Source organism: Plectropomus leopardus, chromosome 11 (assembly GCF_026936395.1).
Source record: "Plectropomus leopardus strain MGB_pleo_1.0 chromosome 11, ASM2693639v1, whole genome shotgun sequence".
NCBI lineage: Eukaryota > Metazoa > Chordata > Actinopteri > Perciformes > Serranidae > Plectropomus > Plectropomus leopardus.
In genome coordinates this window covers 26970284-26989386 of record NC_142186.1, presented here as the reverse complement: position 1 = coordinate 26989386, position 19103 = coordinate 26970284, and the positions used below count along the sequence as shown (strand labels likewise).

Genomic DNA, 19103 nt, shown 5'->3' with positions numbered 1-19103 from the left:
CTAACACAGTGAACACAGTCAACTTTACACCTGCTAAACATCAGCATGTTAACTCTGTCATGAAAAATCAGCGTGCTTGTGTTAGCATGAGGCTGAGGCCTCACAGAGCCCCTGGTGTGGCTGCAGAGCGAACGCTTCTCATCTTACCACATCAGCGTAGCGTCCTCCTATCTCAGATAATCTGATTATCACGATTATTATTTTTAGTGGTAGTAGCAGTAATAAAATAATTACAAAAGCTTCCTCTGGACCTGCCAAGAGAAATAACTCCTTATATGTGATAGAAAGCTCAGCTCTCAGCCCATGTGGCCATTTTTGGGACTTAAACAGAACTTTTATCTGTTTAATTTAGCACCGTAATGTAAAAGTAATGACAATATGTTACTGGTGTCTGTCAGTTCTGTCATCGTTGACCGAGATTTCCTTGAATGAACTTGACAGGAATTCACTGGCAACAGCAGTTAATTGAAATCCAGGCTGTGATACAACACACAGTCTATACCCAATCAACCATAAACATACCGAAGCACTTATTATAGCCCAGCTGCATCGTTCTGCTTTAAAGGTCTCTTGTGGTCCGATGTGTTTCGATGCCAAACGTGGCTGTGCTGTGCCAAGCCATACCTTACATGCCCGTTCACGCAGACATAGATCCTGTTGTTTGTTGTTGTTATGTGTACATATGTGGCCCAGTGGCTTCCCTGAAAGGACAACAATTGCTCTTTGTGTGAATAATTGGAACAAGGTTATTTCAGCAGTTTTGTCAGCCAATTAGGGTCCAACTGAGCTGACCTCCCTTTCTCTCTCTCATGTGCTTGTCTCGCCACTGACGACTGTAAGTCCTCATTAGAGCGCTCCACCCATCGATCCTCTTATCTCGCTCGGTTTCTTTTTATTCTCCTCCATAATGATCTTCCCACCTGAGGTCCATCAATGGCCTTTACGTACAGTTTCAGAGAACTTCCAAATGCTTTTATCGAAAAAGCATCGCTCTCGGGTTTTCTCCCAGACTGTAAAGATGTCAGCCGTTTTCTCCTTTGGCTCTTGCGCCCTTTTCAGAGCACACACGCCCTGCTTTGATCCGGACCCTGGCACAGGATTGGTGGAATGGAGCAAATATTGACTCCATCTGAGCCAGACAAATCGCTCCCCCTTCCTGCGTTCTTTCCCTTTCACTCTCCTTTACACTCGCTCAGTTCCCGTCTAATCTGCCATTACCTCTTTCTCTCACATTCCCTTTCATCCCCTTTCTGCTGCTGCCTTTCTTTTCAATCCCTTTGTGTCCCTGTCTATCAGTCTCTCTCTCCTCTCTGCTCGAGGCTTCTCAGGCTGCGCGTACCGCGGGCTCTTTTCTTCGCAGCAAGTTCGGAGCCTTCACAGAGATCAATCTGTGGCTTTTTCTCTCTCAGTGTTTAAATCATGCACGGTCCAAATTAAAATATGTCACCTTCATGTGCTGTATGTTGAACTACATGCTACCGCCTTAAGCTTGGAGCATACTTTTGCATCAGTAGGTCTTCTAACATGCACAGGCAAAGTGAAAGGACATATATGCAGGCATGTGCTAACATACTTTCATGTAATCTTCATATGTGCTGCAGCCGGCTGCCACATTTACAGAACCAGATGACCCAGAAAAAACGAGATGGAAAACCCTTTTCAACCTTAATTTAAAAACAACTTACTGGATCTTTGTTTTGCATCCATGTTGACACAACCTTCAGAATAACCAGCTGCTCAGTGCACGTTTGATGCCCTGGACTACAGATATGGAGTATGTGCAGTTAGGATTTTATTATAGTTTCCCAACAAAACTTAAGCTTTGGCAAAGATGTTTTTAAATGTCTCTGCTAACCTACACAGGGAAGAGTGATATGGGTAATTCTGTGTTTTATTTACCTCGGTAGTGGCAGCCGGGAATAACGTCACCCCCGAGTTGACCCCGTTCTACTACAAGTCAGAAATACCCAAGATGTGTTAGTGATACCAGCTCTAGCCAGGTGGTCATTAATAGTGATACGAGTTGATTACAAAACGTTATGCCGTATTTTGCACATACAAATGCTGAAGCACCCTGTCCACAGATAGGATTTGGACAGCACTGTATGTAGGACTGATCAGTCAGTGTGCAGTGTACTTCTGGGGACATTTGCGCTCTGAGCATTACACTATGTTGATTCGTCCTATTTTTGCCACGGTTGCAGGCATTTGCAGACCAGGACCCAGGGTGAGTCTGAGTTCTTCATCCTCTGGGAACCATGAATGTCTGTGCCAAAATTTATGCCAATCCATCTAGTTTTGTTTGTGCATGTTGACATCGATGGATGTAGGTCGTAGACTGCGATTCAGTCTGCATATATCAAACTTGATGTCGTACCCAAGTTTATTAAGATCCATGTCGCAGAGTGTAGCTTGCTCTAAACTTATAAGATTGCAAAAATCTCACAGTCTGCAGCAGGCTTAAGGCTGAGCCCAGCCGCTGTACGGAGGAAGCCTGCTTGTATCCGCAATCTCATCATTTTGGTCACCACTTAAAGCTCGTGACCATAGGTGAGGGTCAGAACATTGATGGCTCAGTTCTCTCTTAATCAACGCTCCAATGCTGTTCCATCGAGAAGACGTTTCTGGATAAATCATAACTTCGACCTGCTGGTAGGCTGGTAGAGGAAAATTTTTAGAAATCTTTAGGACCCATCTTTGGGGCACCATGAATGTCTTTTCCAAATCTCGTGACAATACTGTATATTCACTCATACTAGTTTTTAAAACATTACACTAAAAAAACAAAAACCAGCTGGTGGCACTGGAGGAATCGTCAGAGGGTAACCAAAGCAGGTTAGCTTCATCCTCTGAAGGCCGTGGATTGTTTGTACAAAATGTCTTGGCGGTCCAACCCAGAGTTGTTCAGATATTTCAGTCTGGAACAAAGAGTTGGACTGACCGACAGTCAAACTCCCTCTCCCTCTCCCTCTCCTTCTTCCTACATAAAGATGATTACACACATCTTTGTCAAAGCACGTATCACCCCTGACTCCTCTCTCTGTCGTAAATGAGTCTGAAGTGAGCTCTCCTTTCATCATTACTGAAATTGTTACATGAACACTGTTCTGCATAGATAACGATAACCATCAGATGGGTCTTCGTGCTCGTTCCCTCTGTTTGACCCATTTAAGTCACTCTGTCTCGCTGCTGTCTCCACGGCTTGCCCTGACCCTCTGCGGGTCTGAAGAAGCCTGGAGGCCTCATTAACTTTAAGAGTTACTGGCCTACTGTGTCCAGGCTCGCGGCCGGGGTGTGTGTGTGTTTTCTGGAGGCAGGGTGTGTTTACATGCAAGCAGTTTTTCAAGTGATGCATCACTCCCACGAGGCCCCGCTACTCTGATCCGCTGTGCTATTACTCAAACCAGCGACCCGAAACACACAACAGATCTGCCGCTACATACGGACCTCCCCGGACACACACAAATATCTGTATGTTGTGGCGACGACTTCATACAGACATTTTGCTAATCAGAGTTCTGTGGTTGGCGGTGCGTGTCGGCAGGCCAACACGTTAGTTATTGCTTCTCAGGCATCCAGAGGAACAGTGATAAGGAAAGCAGGAGAAGAAAGAGGGAGGGAGGAGGGGACCAGAGGGCTATAAGTGGTCACGGGCCACTGGTGACCATGGCAATGACCTCTGGCTAATTGTAGTTACTGATAGACATGCTGCTTAGAAGTACAGAGATATCCATTTCACTAATCACACACAAAACACACACCCTTTGCCTATTGCGCAAGTGTCTATGCATGCGCATTAACCTCTGGAATCTACCCTCATCACTCTTGGTACGCCTTCAACATTAACTTTTTTATTTTGACAGATCTGATCTTAAGCCCGGTCTGTAATGTGGTTAAGTCTTCGGTTGTTGGCTCTCAGCAGGCTTTGAAGTTGCTAATCTCCGTCACCATCACTGTGTCCATGTTGCAGGATGCCTGTCCAAGAAAAGCAGCAGCAGCTTGGCCCTGGGACGTCTCAAACCCTGGGTGTGTTAATATGTTAGACCATAACTCACTGCGTACCCACCCTCCGTTCCACTCATCAGCCTCTCTCACATTTCCACCATCTCACCCCTCTCTGCTCAGCAGCAACAGGGTGGGAAATGTTATGTTGATGAGTTGGGCTCTGATCTCCTCTGTAGTAAACAATGTTTTTAGTATCACATTAGTGTCGCTGTCTCTGGCTTTTTTCTCATTTTCTCTCATATATCCATATTTCATCCGATTCTTTACTGTCATATTCGGTTTTCAGTCTCTTTATTCATGCTCCCTTGTTTTTACTAATCAGCTTGCTTCTCTTTTTTTTTGTTCTTTGTGAAGATGATCTTTTCTTTTATGCGCCTTGCTTTTAACTGTGCCCAAGCCTCCAACCCAATCACCAGAAAACTTTGTCATTTGCATTGCATATCTCTGAAAACCACAAATATGTTACATTTGCACATTATTATGCAGCAGATATGTTGAACTTGACAATTGAACAACAGAAGTGTGGTTAGATTTAGGCACAACAACACTTGACTGTGGTTAGGAAAAGATATTGTTTTTGCAGAAAATTCCCTTTTTTAGAGTCCAAATGTCTTGGTAATAAACAACCACTTTTCATGCAACTGCTTCTATAGCAAAAGCAACCATTTTTCAATAAAAAATAAGCCCATAACATGCTAGTCGTGCCACTATCTCAGCTGGAAACGCTGCGATGTCAACCACTTTTCTAACCCTCAACCTTGCAGGAAGCGTAGCAATATCTTTAAAAAGCAGCTGCTTGTCTTACCCCCATACAAGCAGGAAACGCAATAATATCTTCATGAAAAAAAAACCAAAATGCTTTTAGTTGCACTTATCTTGCAGGAAATGCAGCAATGTCTCGGTCAAAAACAGCCTCTTTCTGCCATTATCCCTGCTGGAAAAACAGCAACGGGTCACAACAAAATACCCAAGTTTGGTGCCTAAAAAGTCACTAGAAGAAGCGTTGACTCACTAAATCACAATCAGTTTTTGTTTGTTAGTCTCAGACAGTGGTCTACAGCTTGGCAGGTGTCTCTCCTAGATGACATACCATCCTCCATCCCCTCTTTCTCTGCATGACAGTCAGCTCATATGTCACTCTACAAATGTTGATACTTATGAAACGTGCAAATGTAATTTATTCGCGGTTTGCACTAGCACACAATGCCAGTGTTTTCTTCTGCCGACTGAGCTGAAGCCTCAAAGTCTGAGAAGCCACTGCTGATTAATATAAACCAAATCCAGAAGGCAGCACATACTCTAAGAGATGCTACTAAGAGTCCAAAAATAATAAAAAACACATTCACATGGATTTTATTATCAGATTTTCAGACCTTCATGTTTGCAACGAAATTAATAAATTATTGATTCAGGTTGGAAATTTCTAGATGAATCAAAAGAAATTGCCCTGTTTTCCCCACTTTTAACAAAAAGTAGGCAAACTTAAATACACAAAAGAAAATAAACAACTATGACCGTCATGATAGTTTTTACAATACGGATAACAGTGGGACTCACTTTCCACTTCTAAGAACTCGACCAGCTCACACAAAATCAGTTTTACTCTTAAAAGCGGTACATTTGAATCTGCCAACCTCAACAGAGGAAGCATAGCAAATCTTATTTGTGCAACTTTGTACAAGAATTTTTGTTTTGGCAAAATATTTCAATCCATTTGTTCTTATTTGGACAAAAAGCTTAACATTGTACATCAGAAGTCTCCTCACGAGACACATGACATATCAGCCTCTATAAAAAAAAGACTATAGCTCTTTATCCTGCCGAGAACTTGTCTTTTTTCACTTCACCTCGGGTTCACTCCTCACCCCCTCAATGTCCCCTCTGGACTGTGTTTGGTCGGCTTGTTCTGTTTGAGACAGACTGGGACGGCTGGTGGATCACAACCAAATAAATATGGCATAAACAAGTTGGCATGAGGCAGTTTTCACATCTACTTCAAACCGCAACCAAGAAGAGTTCACAGCCCACACACACACACTTATAAACACACACAGAGTCATCACTCCTGCTCAGAAGTGGCATGTCTCTTGGGTGCATTTATCTGGTGCGGCATGTCTGTTTTCGAGCACTAAACAGTTATGAGAAAACACAGACATGTTTATATCACTCAGAAAATATTTTTTGCACACCAACTAACATGCTGCCAGTGATCCAGCAGCCATATTTCATCCTGTAAAATATGAAAAAAAAATCATTTTCCACTCTCCACATTCATTTTCCACTTTGTTACTGAACAATTAGTGTTTGTTTTGGCACAATGGTAAGCCCGTAAAGCTTTGTACTTCCCTGCTGCAGATGCTGCCAGCTCAGGGCTGTTTCCGACAATGAGTAGATCATTACTACAGATCAGTGTGACCCAGTACAATGTAGCATTCTTATGCTGGATTGTGCAACTAAGAAAGCGGCTCTGAGAGTTATTATAGCTTAGTCAGGGGCCATAGAGGTGTGTGTGAGGGAGAGAGAGAGAGAGGCAGTGGGAGTGTATGCGTGTGAAAGGGAGAGAGAGATAATCTGTCCATTTTGTGTCTCCTGTCTCCCCTCTTTCTCTCCCCCCAGGCCCCCTGGCTGCCAGGCGTCACACCAGTTTATAATAAGGACCCCAAAAAAACTTGTCGAGTGAACGGAGTGAAAGAGAGAGAAAAAACGGAACCCTTCCCACTCTCCAAAAATCACTGGGAGTGACTGTGACAGGAGGAAGGGGACAGAAAGAGAGAGAGAGAGGGAGAGAGAGAGAGCTGAAGAAGCCCTCGCAGGACTTCATCACATTTCTTTCAGGACTACGCGGACCGCAACGGACCACAACCCAATCAGTGAACCTGGACTGCTAATCAATAGCGGTGATTAGTCGCGGAGTGTTGTCTCGGAGGAGCATGCGGCTCGGTTTACTTTTCAGGTAAAGTTTGACTTTGCAACCTGCTGCCTCTCTCACTTTTGTACACAACACCACATGGAGGGTTTGCATCCTCCGTTGAGCGAGCGCGGCGTTTGTGTTGAGGAAAAGTTTTTACTTTTGTGGCAAAGTTTTGGGGTTTTACGCACGACGCTTTCTCATTGCGCACGGGGCTGTGTGCAGGATATATGATAGGAATTTACCCGAAGGCATCCAGGTTTAGGTTTGTCTCTCAGCTCAGGGCGGATTTTTGTGTGTGTCCCCCCTCTCTGTTGCATATCTCTGTCTCCGTGTCTGTCCCCACGGCTCTGAGTTTATTCTACAATGTGCCACTGTAGCGGCCAGGGAAACGTGGAGCCGGGTAGGGGGTCGTTACTTCGGCCTCAGCGGCTCTGTTGTGTCGGACTGTGCGGGACCTTTGTCTGTGCATTTCGGGGTAGTTATGTAGTCTGGTGAGGGGAGGCTTCCAGAGACCACGGCGGTGCACCACACTGGGAAGAAGGGACCAATTACTCTGACTACATGTGGCCTGCGGACTGGTGATTGCGGTGATGGTTTAGTTCGCGTGGTGAGCGCTGAATTGTCCATCTTAGCGAGTCGTGTAGTATCATGTTCAGGCTGTTTTCTTGGCAGATGAACAGATGGTATTCCACTTGTTTCCAGTGCACTTGTCTCGTGGAGATTGTTGTGATAAACCACAAGTATGAGCAGAACTTCTGTTTTTCTTTTTAAGCGAGTATATTTATCTGAAACCTCTCACCTTAGAGGAGAAAAATAAGGCTTTAAAGCAGTGATACTCAGCTTATGGCCCTCGCCCCCTGATAGGATGCCTAATTCACAATAAATAATAAATAAAGTTATTCACACTGGGATTTTTTTGTATTTTAGTGTATATAATGTGCCAGAGTGCATAAAATGGCATCAAAACAGCTTGTTAAATAAAAAGAAGCGAAAGGTTCCTCACACCCACCAACAGAGGTCCTAGTGAAGCCCCTAATGTCCTAAAATCCTAGAAACACCCTTAAAATTCTGAGAAATTCCTAAAATCCCAGGAATGTCCTAAATTTAAAGAAATGTCCTAGAATTCTACAAATGTCCTAAAATACTAGAAAGGTCTTTAAATACAAGACATTTCCTAATATCCTTGCAACTTCCCAAAATCTGGGGAATTACACAAAATCCTTCAAACATCCTTAAGTCTGTGAAATGTCCTAAAACCCTAGAAATTGCAAAAAATCCTAGAAATGTCCTAAAACACTAGAAATGTCCTATAGTCCTCAAAACGTCCTCAATTCTGAGAAATATCTTAAAATCCTAAAGACATCCTAAAATTCTAGAAACATGTAGGGGGCTGCTGCGACTGGCCCCTGGCCCCCAGTCGTTTTGTAAAAGTGGCCCCCAAGCAAAGCAAGTTGAATGTCCCTGCTTTAAAGACTCAACATTGGAAAAAACAAATACTTTCTTACATGGCACTGCTGTTGTGGGTCTTCCTAAAGTAGCTTCATGTCAAATTTAAGGACATCAACCCAAAATTAAAGCAGACATTCAACACCAGTTCCAACCACAAAACCAACTTTTGAAAAACCGACCTCAAATTAAAAAAATGTCACCTTACAAGATGATTTTGGATGTTGAGACTGATTTAGTGTGTTATTTTGTGTGTGTGTTAAAAGCCACATCCTCAGGGTGTGTATATAGTCCCAGAGAGAGGCATGCGGAGGGAAAACATTCTTGCTGTTTAAACCCATTAGTTTGTTAGCGCCTCCCAGGCTTCCCCACATTGATTGAGATGTTTGCCTGTGAACCCCTGAAGGGAAAAAGAAACTTGTGTTCACCCCCTCCGCAGCCCACACACCACCTGTAGTGGCAAAGAAAGTGGCATAATTGGTTGCTGAGGTACAGTTAGGTCACTGGAACATATGATAGGGTGTTCACTCAACACCGTTTAACACTGTTTTTAAACTAAATTTACATTTCGGGGGGGTTCAGGAGAGCTGATGACCATTGGACAGAGAACAATGAAGGTCTCTGTGAGTTCGTGCAGCATATACCAATTCGACGTTTAGGTCATGGAGCAATTATGTCGTTTACAAAAGACCTTATTCAACCTGCTGATGTCTGAAATCTGTTCTTCATCCCTGCAGGCTCTATGTGCTGTGGGGCTTTGTGGTGGTCACGACCTCCGTGACCAAGGCAGCCAAGAGGAAGGTGAGTCATTAGCTCATTAAAAGTGAGATCCACAGACAACAGCATCATGATAGAGGGGTGAAAGGTGACAATTAAAGGGCAGATTCACAGTTTTTCACATGTTAAAACATTCCTGACCGGCCCATGTGCACATTGGAGGAGCTGCAAATGTTCAAACTGGCTTCAAAGAGATTTTATTTTTCGTTTTTGCCTTTATTGGACAGCGAAGAGGCAGACTTGAAAGGGAGGCGATAGATGGGGTATGACATGCAACAAAGGTCCCCGGCTGGAGACCGCTGCGGTTTTGTGGCATGTGCCGTAACCATTCTTTCCAAAAATGCATGTGCAGCCAAAGCTAATCTGAGGCTTCACCAGTGAAGTCAGGCAAATCAAGTGGATGCCTTCCAGCATCCCTCCACTGGAGCTAAGCAGGGAAACACCATCCAAGAAAACACAAAGAGGGAGTTTGTACTAGAAAGAATAACTCTGGAAGACAGCCGCTCGATTTAACTAAAACTGTCTATAGATCAGTTTCCACAGAACTTTAGACCTCAATTTTGCTAGATATTGTTTAAAAAAATTAGGATACCAATACCATTTCCTTTAAAATGATGCAGATATGAATAGTACAGAGTTTAAAACCCTTTTTTTTCAACTTCATTAGACACGCATCATGTGAATGAAAGCATTCAGTTGCGCAAAACAGCACCAGACACCACAGGCATGTCGTTTATCCACACTTTCAAACCTTTGTGTGGCATTTTGGCATGCTGAACTGCCAACCACGCTAACTTCAGCACACCGCAGACTAGGGTTCGACACATTATTGGCCTGGCCGATTATTGGAGCTGATATTTAACATTTTTTGGATTATCTGTATCTGCGCTTTATTTCAATGCTCGCCGATAAAATTAATTAAAAAGTGGGAAAAAAGCGTCCGCATGGGAGACACTTTTACTTGTAAAACTTCAGGGAGCTATTTTTATGTATTCCTTTTTTTTTTTTTTCAAATTTTTTACATGACTTTATAAAAAAGTTGCCAGGAACTTGCTGTTTATGATTGTGAACATTTTGATTACACATTTGCTAAAGGCATTTCAACAAAGTTTTGTGTTGGAGTTTGTTATATTCCAAAGTCTAAATATTGACAGAAAGATTTTCATTTTTATTGTAAATTCATAACAGTTCCAAATATTTGCTAGCAGTCTTATTAACTATTAATAACCAGCATTGACCCCGAAAAGCCAATATCAGTCGACCCCTACCGCAGACTGTAAGTTATTGCTGCCACAGTAGTGGGCCAATTGCATGTCGGATTAAATCTAAAACGCTTGTGGTGATTGGCTGCTAGAAAAACATCACAAATTACCATTTTTTCCCAGATCCTGGTACAAAAATGATCGATTGCTGTGCTGTTTGACTGGAGTTTTTATACTACTTGGTATTGGGTTATTTTGGTCGATAACCATAAAGAGAAAGTAAAACCCCCCCTCACTTTTGGCTTGAGTGCCTCCTCCCTGGAATGTGAAAAAAGCCTGAAAAATGGGCAGGTGTGGGAGGGGAGGGGCGCGCCTGAGTTCACAGCCCTACCGCAGAGTGCAGAGCTTTTCACACATTTCTCCTTCAAAAAGTTGCATTTATTAAAATTTTTGCAAAAAACAACTTTTTACAAGATTACATTGAACACACCATAAGATTGTTGGAATTTAATTCACCTATGTGTCATTTTTTGTATTGAGCACGAATACCAAGCCCCTAAATAGTTTATTTGGCTTAAAGTTTCTATAATAATTACTGTTTTTCTAGTCATTTATCAAATGAAAATGTGAAAGTAGTTGTTTGCATTGATGAAGCTCCGGAGAATTAAGATTTTATTGGAGCTGTCAGGCTAAAACTTTACTGTGTCGGTTCACTCTCATTGGGTCGTGTCTACAAAGTAACCCCAGATTTGCACACACTCTTGCAAAATTTCATGTTTCATATTTCAAGTGATTATTTTAATTCAAACCATGATCTTTTACTAACCTTAACCAAGTGCTTTTTTTATTTCTAAACCAAATCATAAACACACTGCTGTCGCACCATTAAACAGTGAGATAAGAATATTTGAAGCAGCTCAAGAGAGTTTCGCAAATCTTGCGTCACCATTTAGTTGTAATCCTCTCGTAGTGCTATGTTCGACTGCAGAAGGCAGCAGTTTTAATTGAAAAAGCTCTAAAAAACCCACAACCTGCTCAGCACTGAACAGTTACAGAAACTAGCTAGTGAACATAGTGGATCATTTAGCAGCTTAAGAGCCCGATATTTCCTGCAGAATCGATAGCTGCAAAAACGGAGGTAACAAAAGAGTGAATATTCATCAGTTCAGACACAATGTCTTCATTAGTGTAAAATCACCAGAAATTAAGAATTGTTGTGTTTATATCTACATATGGAGCGAGTCCTCTTCAATAGAGTTTGCTATACTGTCACAGTAGCCCAGAATGGACAAACCAATAACTGGCTGTAGATAGAGGTTTTGGCATTTTGTGTTTTCGTGTCAGCCGCCGTAGTGTTTCTATACAACTGGCACAAGGGAGAAAGTTCAGTCGGTTGCATTCTGCACATTCACCACTAGATGCCACTAAATCCTGCACACTAGACTTTTTAAAGATGAGAATATGTTACTGTTGTTTTTACATCTTGTTTCCGCTGCCCCCAATTGGAAAAAAATCTGTTACTGTAGTTTTAAGAGGATTACGATACTTAACCTATAAATTACATTTAATCCTTGAGTTCAGCTGAAAAACCTGGTTCTGAGATGACCTTTGTACTCTGCTGTACATGTACATACTGTAAGGCCGGTATTATTGTAAGTAAACACATCCTGAAGTCTAAGACGACAGTCTTTTTCTTATTTTAACTTTAAAAAAAATTCATGGTAATTTTATTTACGTCACTGTTGAGTTTTGCACATTGACTGTGTTTAAGCTAAAATGTTTCTTTGTGACAATGAAGTTGTAAAGATTTCATTGTTCATATGGGCATGTCAGTATTGTTTTAAGACAGAATTTAAAATGTGTGAACCTTTAAAGGGGCCCACAGCTGTGGGGGGCCCACAGTAGTAAGATCATTTGCCTTTTTAAAAATGTAATAACTGGGGAGGCAGAATTCACAGCTCCACTCCTGGTCTGGTCTGGTTCGGGCCTGGCAGCACAGTGTCGCAGGAGTTTAACCAGTAGCTCCAGAGGTCAGCGGTGGCTGCTGCAGGGTCACTGCACGGAGCTCATTAATGGTCCCAGTTATGTGGCAGCTGTGTGTTTGATGTCACTCATTACAACAGACCAAACCTCCCCTCCAGAAACACACACACTCAGAGTCATTAGGCCTGTCTGCCTCCCACCCTCCCTCCATCTCTCTCACCCCTTTCTCCTTCCTTTTCTCCCACCCTCCTGCCATTTTACCTCAGACAGAGCCTGGAAATCTGGATAATGCAGCACCAGAGCACACAAACACACAAGTATGCCTCTTACACCTGTCCACTCTCTCCGCAAACCCACAAAAAAGTTTGTACAGTGTGTTTACTCGCCCATGTACACACAAATGTACACACTCAAAGAGAGAGGGGGGAGAGGGAGGAGAAGTGGAGCGCAGATTTATGTTTTGGTTCTTTCTGAATGGAAACTTTTGTTCAGCTCTCATGATGTTTGCGGCTCTGCCAACCAGGCCAGTGCTTCAGTTATGAAATGAGAGGTGAAACGTCTATCTGCAGCCACAGAGGACGACATCAAAGTGTCAGCCTGGCACCTACATACGTACACTCACACATATACAAACACATGCACAGCCAGATCCGCCCGTCGTTTCTGCAGCACGTTTATACAACACCAACTCCAATGACTTTATCCATCTGCTCATAAGCTGCTGGCAGGTGACCGAGTCTCCTCTAAGCCCGAGTGAACTATGAAAGGTTCAGGATTTATATTTTGGCCTCAGAGGAAGGAAACTCACGAGACTGCAGCTCATCAGTGGACTGTGAAGAAATAAGTCCTTCCAGAGATTTTTGATTTTGCAATGGCAACGCTTTTACTAAGTTAAGTACTTCTTCAAAATATTGCCAAGGCTGGCAGTTTGCACCTTTTTACAGTGGAGGTAAGGTTACAGTCAGTTGTAGAGCACTTTCAGTTCAATTAAAATACTTTTTTTTAAACCAGCCAGACTTTTTTTTAACTGGCGAAGGTTTTCATTCACCTCAAACATTTGGAATTTGTGTACAAAACATAATGAAAACTGACTTTTTAATCAAATTTTCACAAAATGCAACACAAAATCTGAACTTTTTCACCTCTATCTCTAAGTTGTCATGTGAAACGAGATAGAGTTGCTGCAGTAACCGCTTTTTTGAGCGGCTTTCAGACAAGTATTTAAACCTTTGAGCCCCGAGTAAATCGGTTTGATTTCTTTTAAAAACCCGAGAAATAATGCAATTAGCAACTTGGTAAGAAATGTTTCCCAAATTACAAGATATTAGTACATTTAGAAAAATATTTTCTAAAATAAAATAAAATAAATGAAAAATGTATAGCCAAATTTGTAATTACTGTAACATATTTTAAGTAATATCACCGAAAATTATTAATTTTTCACCACCTCTCTAGGGCCTTTCCTTGTTTTCTTTTTTCTTTTTTTAATAAGTAATTTTATTTTTTTGTTTGTTTTTTTATTCATGTATTTATTTTTTTAATAGATTTTTTTGTTCATTTTTCATTAATTTCTTCTAACGCTTCCTTTTACCTCCTTCCCATGTTTTTTAAAAAGAAATTTAGCCAATTTGTTCGGGTTTCCAAAGGTTAAATTAGGAACACTCATATTTTTTTTAGTTCGGTAGCCCATTTTTTAACATAATTTTACTTGGTCTATGTTTTGTTCTGGTAACCAGGTTAAAGACACTAAGATAAAGGTACAGAGATATTCACAGTGGCCTCACACAGGTACTGCTGAAGCTGAAAGGTGGTGATGATAGAGCAGTTACCTCATGAACAGATGAGCTTTTGTTTAAAGTCAGTATTTTGTTGTTGGGGGTGTTGACAGGCAGTGATAAGGGAATATGTAGCACGGACAAATGCAAGGTAAGGTAATTACCACAAAAAGGGCAACTCCTTTGATAATTTTTTTTTGATCATTTTCTTAATATAGGAAAATAATAGAAAGGAATATCTATCTATCTATCTATCTGTCTATCTGTCTATCTGTCTGTCTGTCTGTATATATCATAACTGCTAAATTAAAATTAGAGGACATGGTACCAGCATAAGACACGACAACAGTTAACATAAATACACACATAAAGCACACACAGGCATACAATACTTATTTCAGTAATTCTTAAGCAGAAATGGCAACAAAAAAAAATACTCGCTTTTAGTTTTTCAAATGTGAATATTTTCTCAATGTATCAATTAGTTAAAGCGGCAGAAAATGGAAAATGAATCTTAAGCTGTTTTGGTGATCAATTTCAGTAATTTTCAAACAAAAAAGTAAAAACGAATCCCCAAGTTTTCGAGTTCCACCTTCCCAAATTAGATGTTTTCCTTTCTCTGTTTAATTTCAGTTATTGGTCGTCTGTTCGAATTTTGTTGGGTTTTAGACATTGAATGAACAAAACAAGCTGTTTAAAGACATCACTTTGGAATCTGGGAATTATTACTCTGATTTTTTTTGGAGTCATATGGTTTCCTTGTGGTCTGGCAGCGCTCTGGTTTATACTGTATGTAATTAATATTTTCAGTTTCCTGTGTTTATGTCTGTTAGGTGGCAGGCAGACGGTCCAGACAGGTGTTTGAAGCGGAGCCTGTGGAGGGGGTGTGGTCAGTCTGGGGGGATTGGTCTGACTGCTCTCAGACCTGCGGCGTGGGCGTCTCACAGAGGAGCAGGACGTGTTTACCTCCTCCACCCTCACACGCTCCTCCCCTCTCCCACTCTCCACCTAACTGGGCAGGTTATTTGCCCGGCGGCATCGGCGGTCCTGTCATCTCACCTGCACGTCCCTTCTACCCTCCTCGTTACCCCGGACAACACCAGCCTTATCACCCCCCATCGATCCCCACCAATCGCAACCCAGGGTTGTCTCTCTATCGGAATACCAATGCCGTGGGAGGAGGAGGAGCTCCTGTACCGGGACAGACCAATCAAAACCCTCCTTTTTACCAGCCAGAATTCCCCTCAACCAATCAAGACCATGTGTCTGTTTACCGATCGCCCTATCACGCTCCTTCACACAGCTACAACCAGCCAGCTCGTACCATCAGGAGGCCGACCAATCCGGGAGCAGCGAGGGCTGCAGGGAGCAGAAGGTCTGTCTCCACCAATCGGGACGGTTTGCCTGCGAGGAGGTGAGTGAGAGAACGAGCCCGTTAGCCTCTCACAGAGTTAAAGGTAGAGTTTACCCTAAAATCAAAAATCCATATCCTTCCTCCTACCTGTCGTGCGATTCATCAGTGTAGATTGTTTTGGTGTGAGTTGTTGAGCGTTAAAGATATCGCTCGTAGAGACGTCTGCCTTCTCTCTGATATTGTGAAACCAGATGGCACTCGGCCTGTGGTGCTTAAAGGTCGAATAAAAAATACATTGAAAACTCAACAGCAATGTCTGTGTCCACAAATCGTGACCTGGTTACTCAAGATAATCCACAGACCTCGTTGTGAGCAGATTCATGTAGGAACTATTTTCTGTCTGCTGAACTACACCCATTTACTTTATAATTGCTCAGGAGGAAGTGTGCATCTACTGCTAGTTCACCTAGCACCACTGAGCTAGCTGGCATTAAAGTTCGGCCAAGGACGATGCCATTAACGTTTCATCTCGTGCTGTCGTGAGTAGTACACTTCCTTGTGCTCTGTGATTCTGCTCGGGAGAAAGAAAATATTTCTTTGCTCACAACTAAGTCTGTGGATTATCTTGAGTAATTGGGTCATGATTTCTGGAAAGAGACATTTCTGTTGAGCTTTTCAAATATTTTTTTTCTTTTTTATTTGCTTTGAGTTCCACAAGCCAAGTGCTATCTACTTCCAGACGTCTCTACGGCCGACATCTCCAACACTCGGCAACTCACACCAAAACATCTCAGTTGATAGATAGTGCTGCATGTAAGAGGAAAAATATTTATTTTTGATTTTGAGGTAAACTGTCCCTGTAAATTCTATTTTCACATACTGAATGTACCACTCAGTATGTATTTTGGTTATTATTGTCTGGTTAAATTTACAGGCCAATATGTCATTATACATTTTCAAAAAATGATTTGTTGAAACATTTTCTTGTAGATAAAAGGTCAAAAGTCAGTGATTCAATCAATTTCCAGTTAAAGGAAGCTTGAGCAGCTGAGCACCCAGTTTTTTTTCCAGGAAAAGACTCCAGCAAACAGGAAGTGAGATTTGCCTCGCTGGCAATTAAGTACTGATGACATGGCTTAAAACCTCTGTGACCTCTGGGAAACACAGAAACACTGATGATTAATCAACAAAGACATCACCAAAACAAAAGATTCCTCAGAGCACCATTTGGTGCACATGCTCACAATTTATTCAGGTGCCATTAGTTAAAGTGCTGACATTGTTTAGGCATTAGAGAGGGTTTGTTATGATGTTTTGAGTGTTGGGAGTTGGAGTTATGCCCATAGCTGGTATTTGCTGTGTTATTACATCATTACTTCTGGCTTTTGTCATGCAAACAGGCTGTGCTTACTCTGCCTGCTCACTGCAGCGGGCTGACTCTGTGTCGGTTATGATTATGTTGGACAGCGAACATGAGCTGAAATGTATCCTGTGTTTCTGTTTTCTTTATCTCTCTCACTGCCTCTGGCTCTCTCTGTCCATCTGTAAATCCTTTTAAATACTTCCTCATTCTTCTTATTTGTTCTTTATGTCTTTCTTTTTGACTCGCAGGCCTTCCGCTATCCGTCCGGGTCAGTTTGGGTACGGCAGGGTCCCGTTCTCTCTGCCTCTGCATCGCCCCAACCGGCAGGCGCGCCACACTGTTAACGGCACTGACGTTGAAACTCCACCTGTTCTCACTGACGAAGACGCAGAGAACGACAGAAAAGAGGAGATTGGAAGTGATGGCGAGGACAGGGCAGCAGGGAGGCGTGAGGAGGACGAGGAGGAGGAGGGCACAGATGTGCCTGCTGCTGACGAGTTTCCCACGACGACCACCACAACCAGCAACCCACACCGCCACGCTGACAGACAAAGCAATACAGAGCACGGGAGGGCAAGAGAGCGAGCCCCACCTCCTCACTCCTTGTCACGCTCCTCATCGCCATCTTTCCTAACCAGCCGCCGCCAGTTTGACTGGCACTCTGTCACCGCACCGCCTCATCCCAATTCTCCTCTCTCCCGCCCAAACTCCCCTGCCATCTCGTCACCTTATTCCCCTCCTCTCCACCGCCCCAGCCCCGTGCACAGAGACAGGGAGCTCCACCCAGGCTTCAGCCCCCACATCCAACCCGCTGGCGACATCTACCCACTCCAGCACCCCCACATCCCGCACCTTGGAGCGGAATCAGGCAGGGATGGAGGAAGAGGAGCTCCTCAGGTGATCAGATGCTCCGGGCCGGAGAAGGAGTACCGCAGGTGTTTTTCGCAGGTAAGATCTTCACTCATAAACCCCAGAAACAAAACCTCTTAACTCACTGGCTTCACACACTTTTAATAACCTCAGTAGTTCACTTTCACGCCCGCTCCTCAGAGTGTGCGTCCCTGCTCACCTCTGCTTTATTCAGCCTGCAGTCATACTTGATTTATATGCACGCCGTGTGCTGAAGGGAGCAGTTACGCGGGCGTAAACTGAGGAGCTGAAGGTCAGCAGAGTGTATTTGATAGGTAGATCATTCCCCGGCTCCAACACTAGCCGGTTGTCCATGAGCACTCGGATGGAAACTGACTGCTCCCGCATGCGTGTATTCTGGGTCGCAACCAGAATACACACCTCCGCTGTGAAGCTATACACGTGTCTTTGCGACTGATTGCACATATGTGTGAGGATAAATATGCGCCAGAACCCGTGTGTCAGTGTGTGTAAATGTGTTTGTGTCAGTGGAACAGTGTGTATTGATGTGACGTCCTGTCTGGCTCGTGTCCTGCAGGGATGATTGGATGATTGCGACCTGCATCATACCTCTCAGTGCAGCTCGTTGCGGAGCATTTTAAGTAGCAAAGTGTGTGTACATGCTTCCAAAAGAGCAGCCTACACACAGACGGGCTGGTTGTGTCAGATGGGCCAACTCACCCTTGACACACAGGTGAGAAACTGAGGTCGGCCTCGCAGTAACTCAGGTTTCACTGAGACTGGAATGCCACGCTTGATTTCACTCAATTAAATGTGAGATTGAGAGTGAATATGGATAGTTTTTAGCGATCAGGTGTTTCTTTTAGAGATCCAATCCATACTGTTCTTTTGATTGGTGTATTCTGTATCTATCGGTACTGCAGAATATTTTAACTGTCTGAAACCTGAGCAAATTGGCTTGCTTTGTGTCAAATACATGGGAAGAGGGAAATGAGCAACATAAGAAGAAACAACCCCAAAATTAACATGGAAGTAGTGAAATGTACAAGAAATTTACATTAAAATTAGTTTAAAAAACCCAAACAAAACCCCCAAAACAAACTCAAATAAAAAAAAAGGAATACAAGTTGGAAAAAAGGCAAACAAAACTTGGAAAAAATGACTAAAATATTATAATAATTCTGTAACATAAATTGAAATAGTAACTATAAATGTAGTTTTTCCCTAGCATTTTTCTTTTACCCAAGACATTTCCCTTAATAGATAGATATAGATCAATAGTAATGCAATTTGTGGATCATTTGTGGATCATTTCTTAAAAAGTTGCTCATTGCCTTTATTTCGCCATGTTTTTGAAAGAAATCTCATTTGCTTAAGTTTCAAAGAGTTAAAGCAATGATTCTCAAACATCTCTGTG

General features: G+C 42.6%; 1 protein-coding gene across 3 annotated transcripts in view; it reads left to right on the top strand.

Annotated features, from left to right (window-relative positions):
- Window positions 1-6572: 6572 nt before the first annotated feature.
- adamtsl4 (ADAMTS like 4) overlaps window positions 6573-19103 on the top strand; it is a 58564-nt gene continuing 46033 nt past the window's right edge. For 2 of the 3 annotated variants that reach the window (XR_015777948.1, XM_042489443.2), the window contains exons 1-4: window positions 6573-6958; window positions 9100-9163; window positions 14933-15513; window positions 17065-17764. Coding sequence is in view for 2 of the 3 variants with exons in the window: in XM_042489443.2 (XP_042345377.2) it covers window positions 6936-6958; window positions 9100-9163; window positions 14933-15513; window positions 17065-17764 (1368 nt within the window). In the remaining variant the exon portion in view is untranslated. The remainder of the gene's footprint in view (window positions 6959-9099; window positions 9164-14932; window positions 15514-17064; window positions 17765-19103) is intronic. The other variant, XM_042489442.2, reaches the window with a different exon arrangement.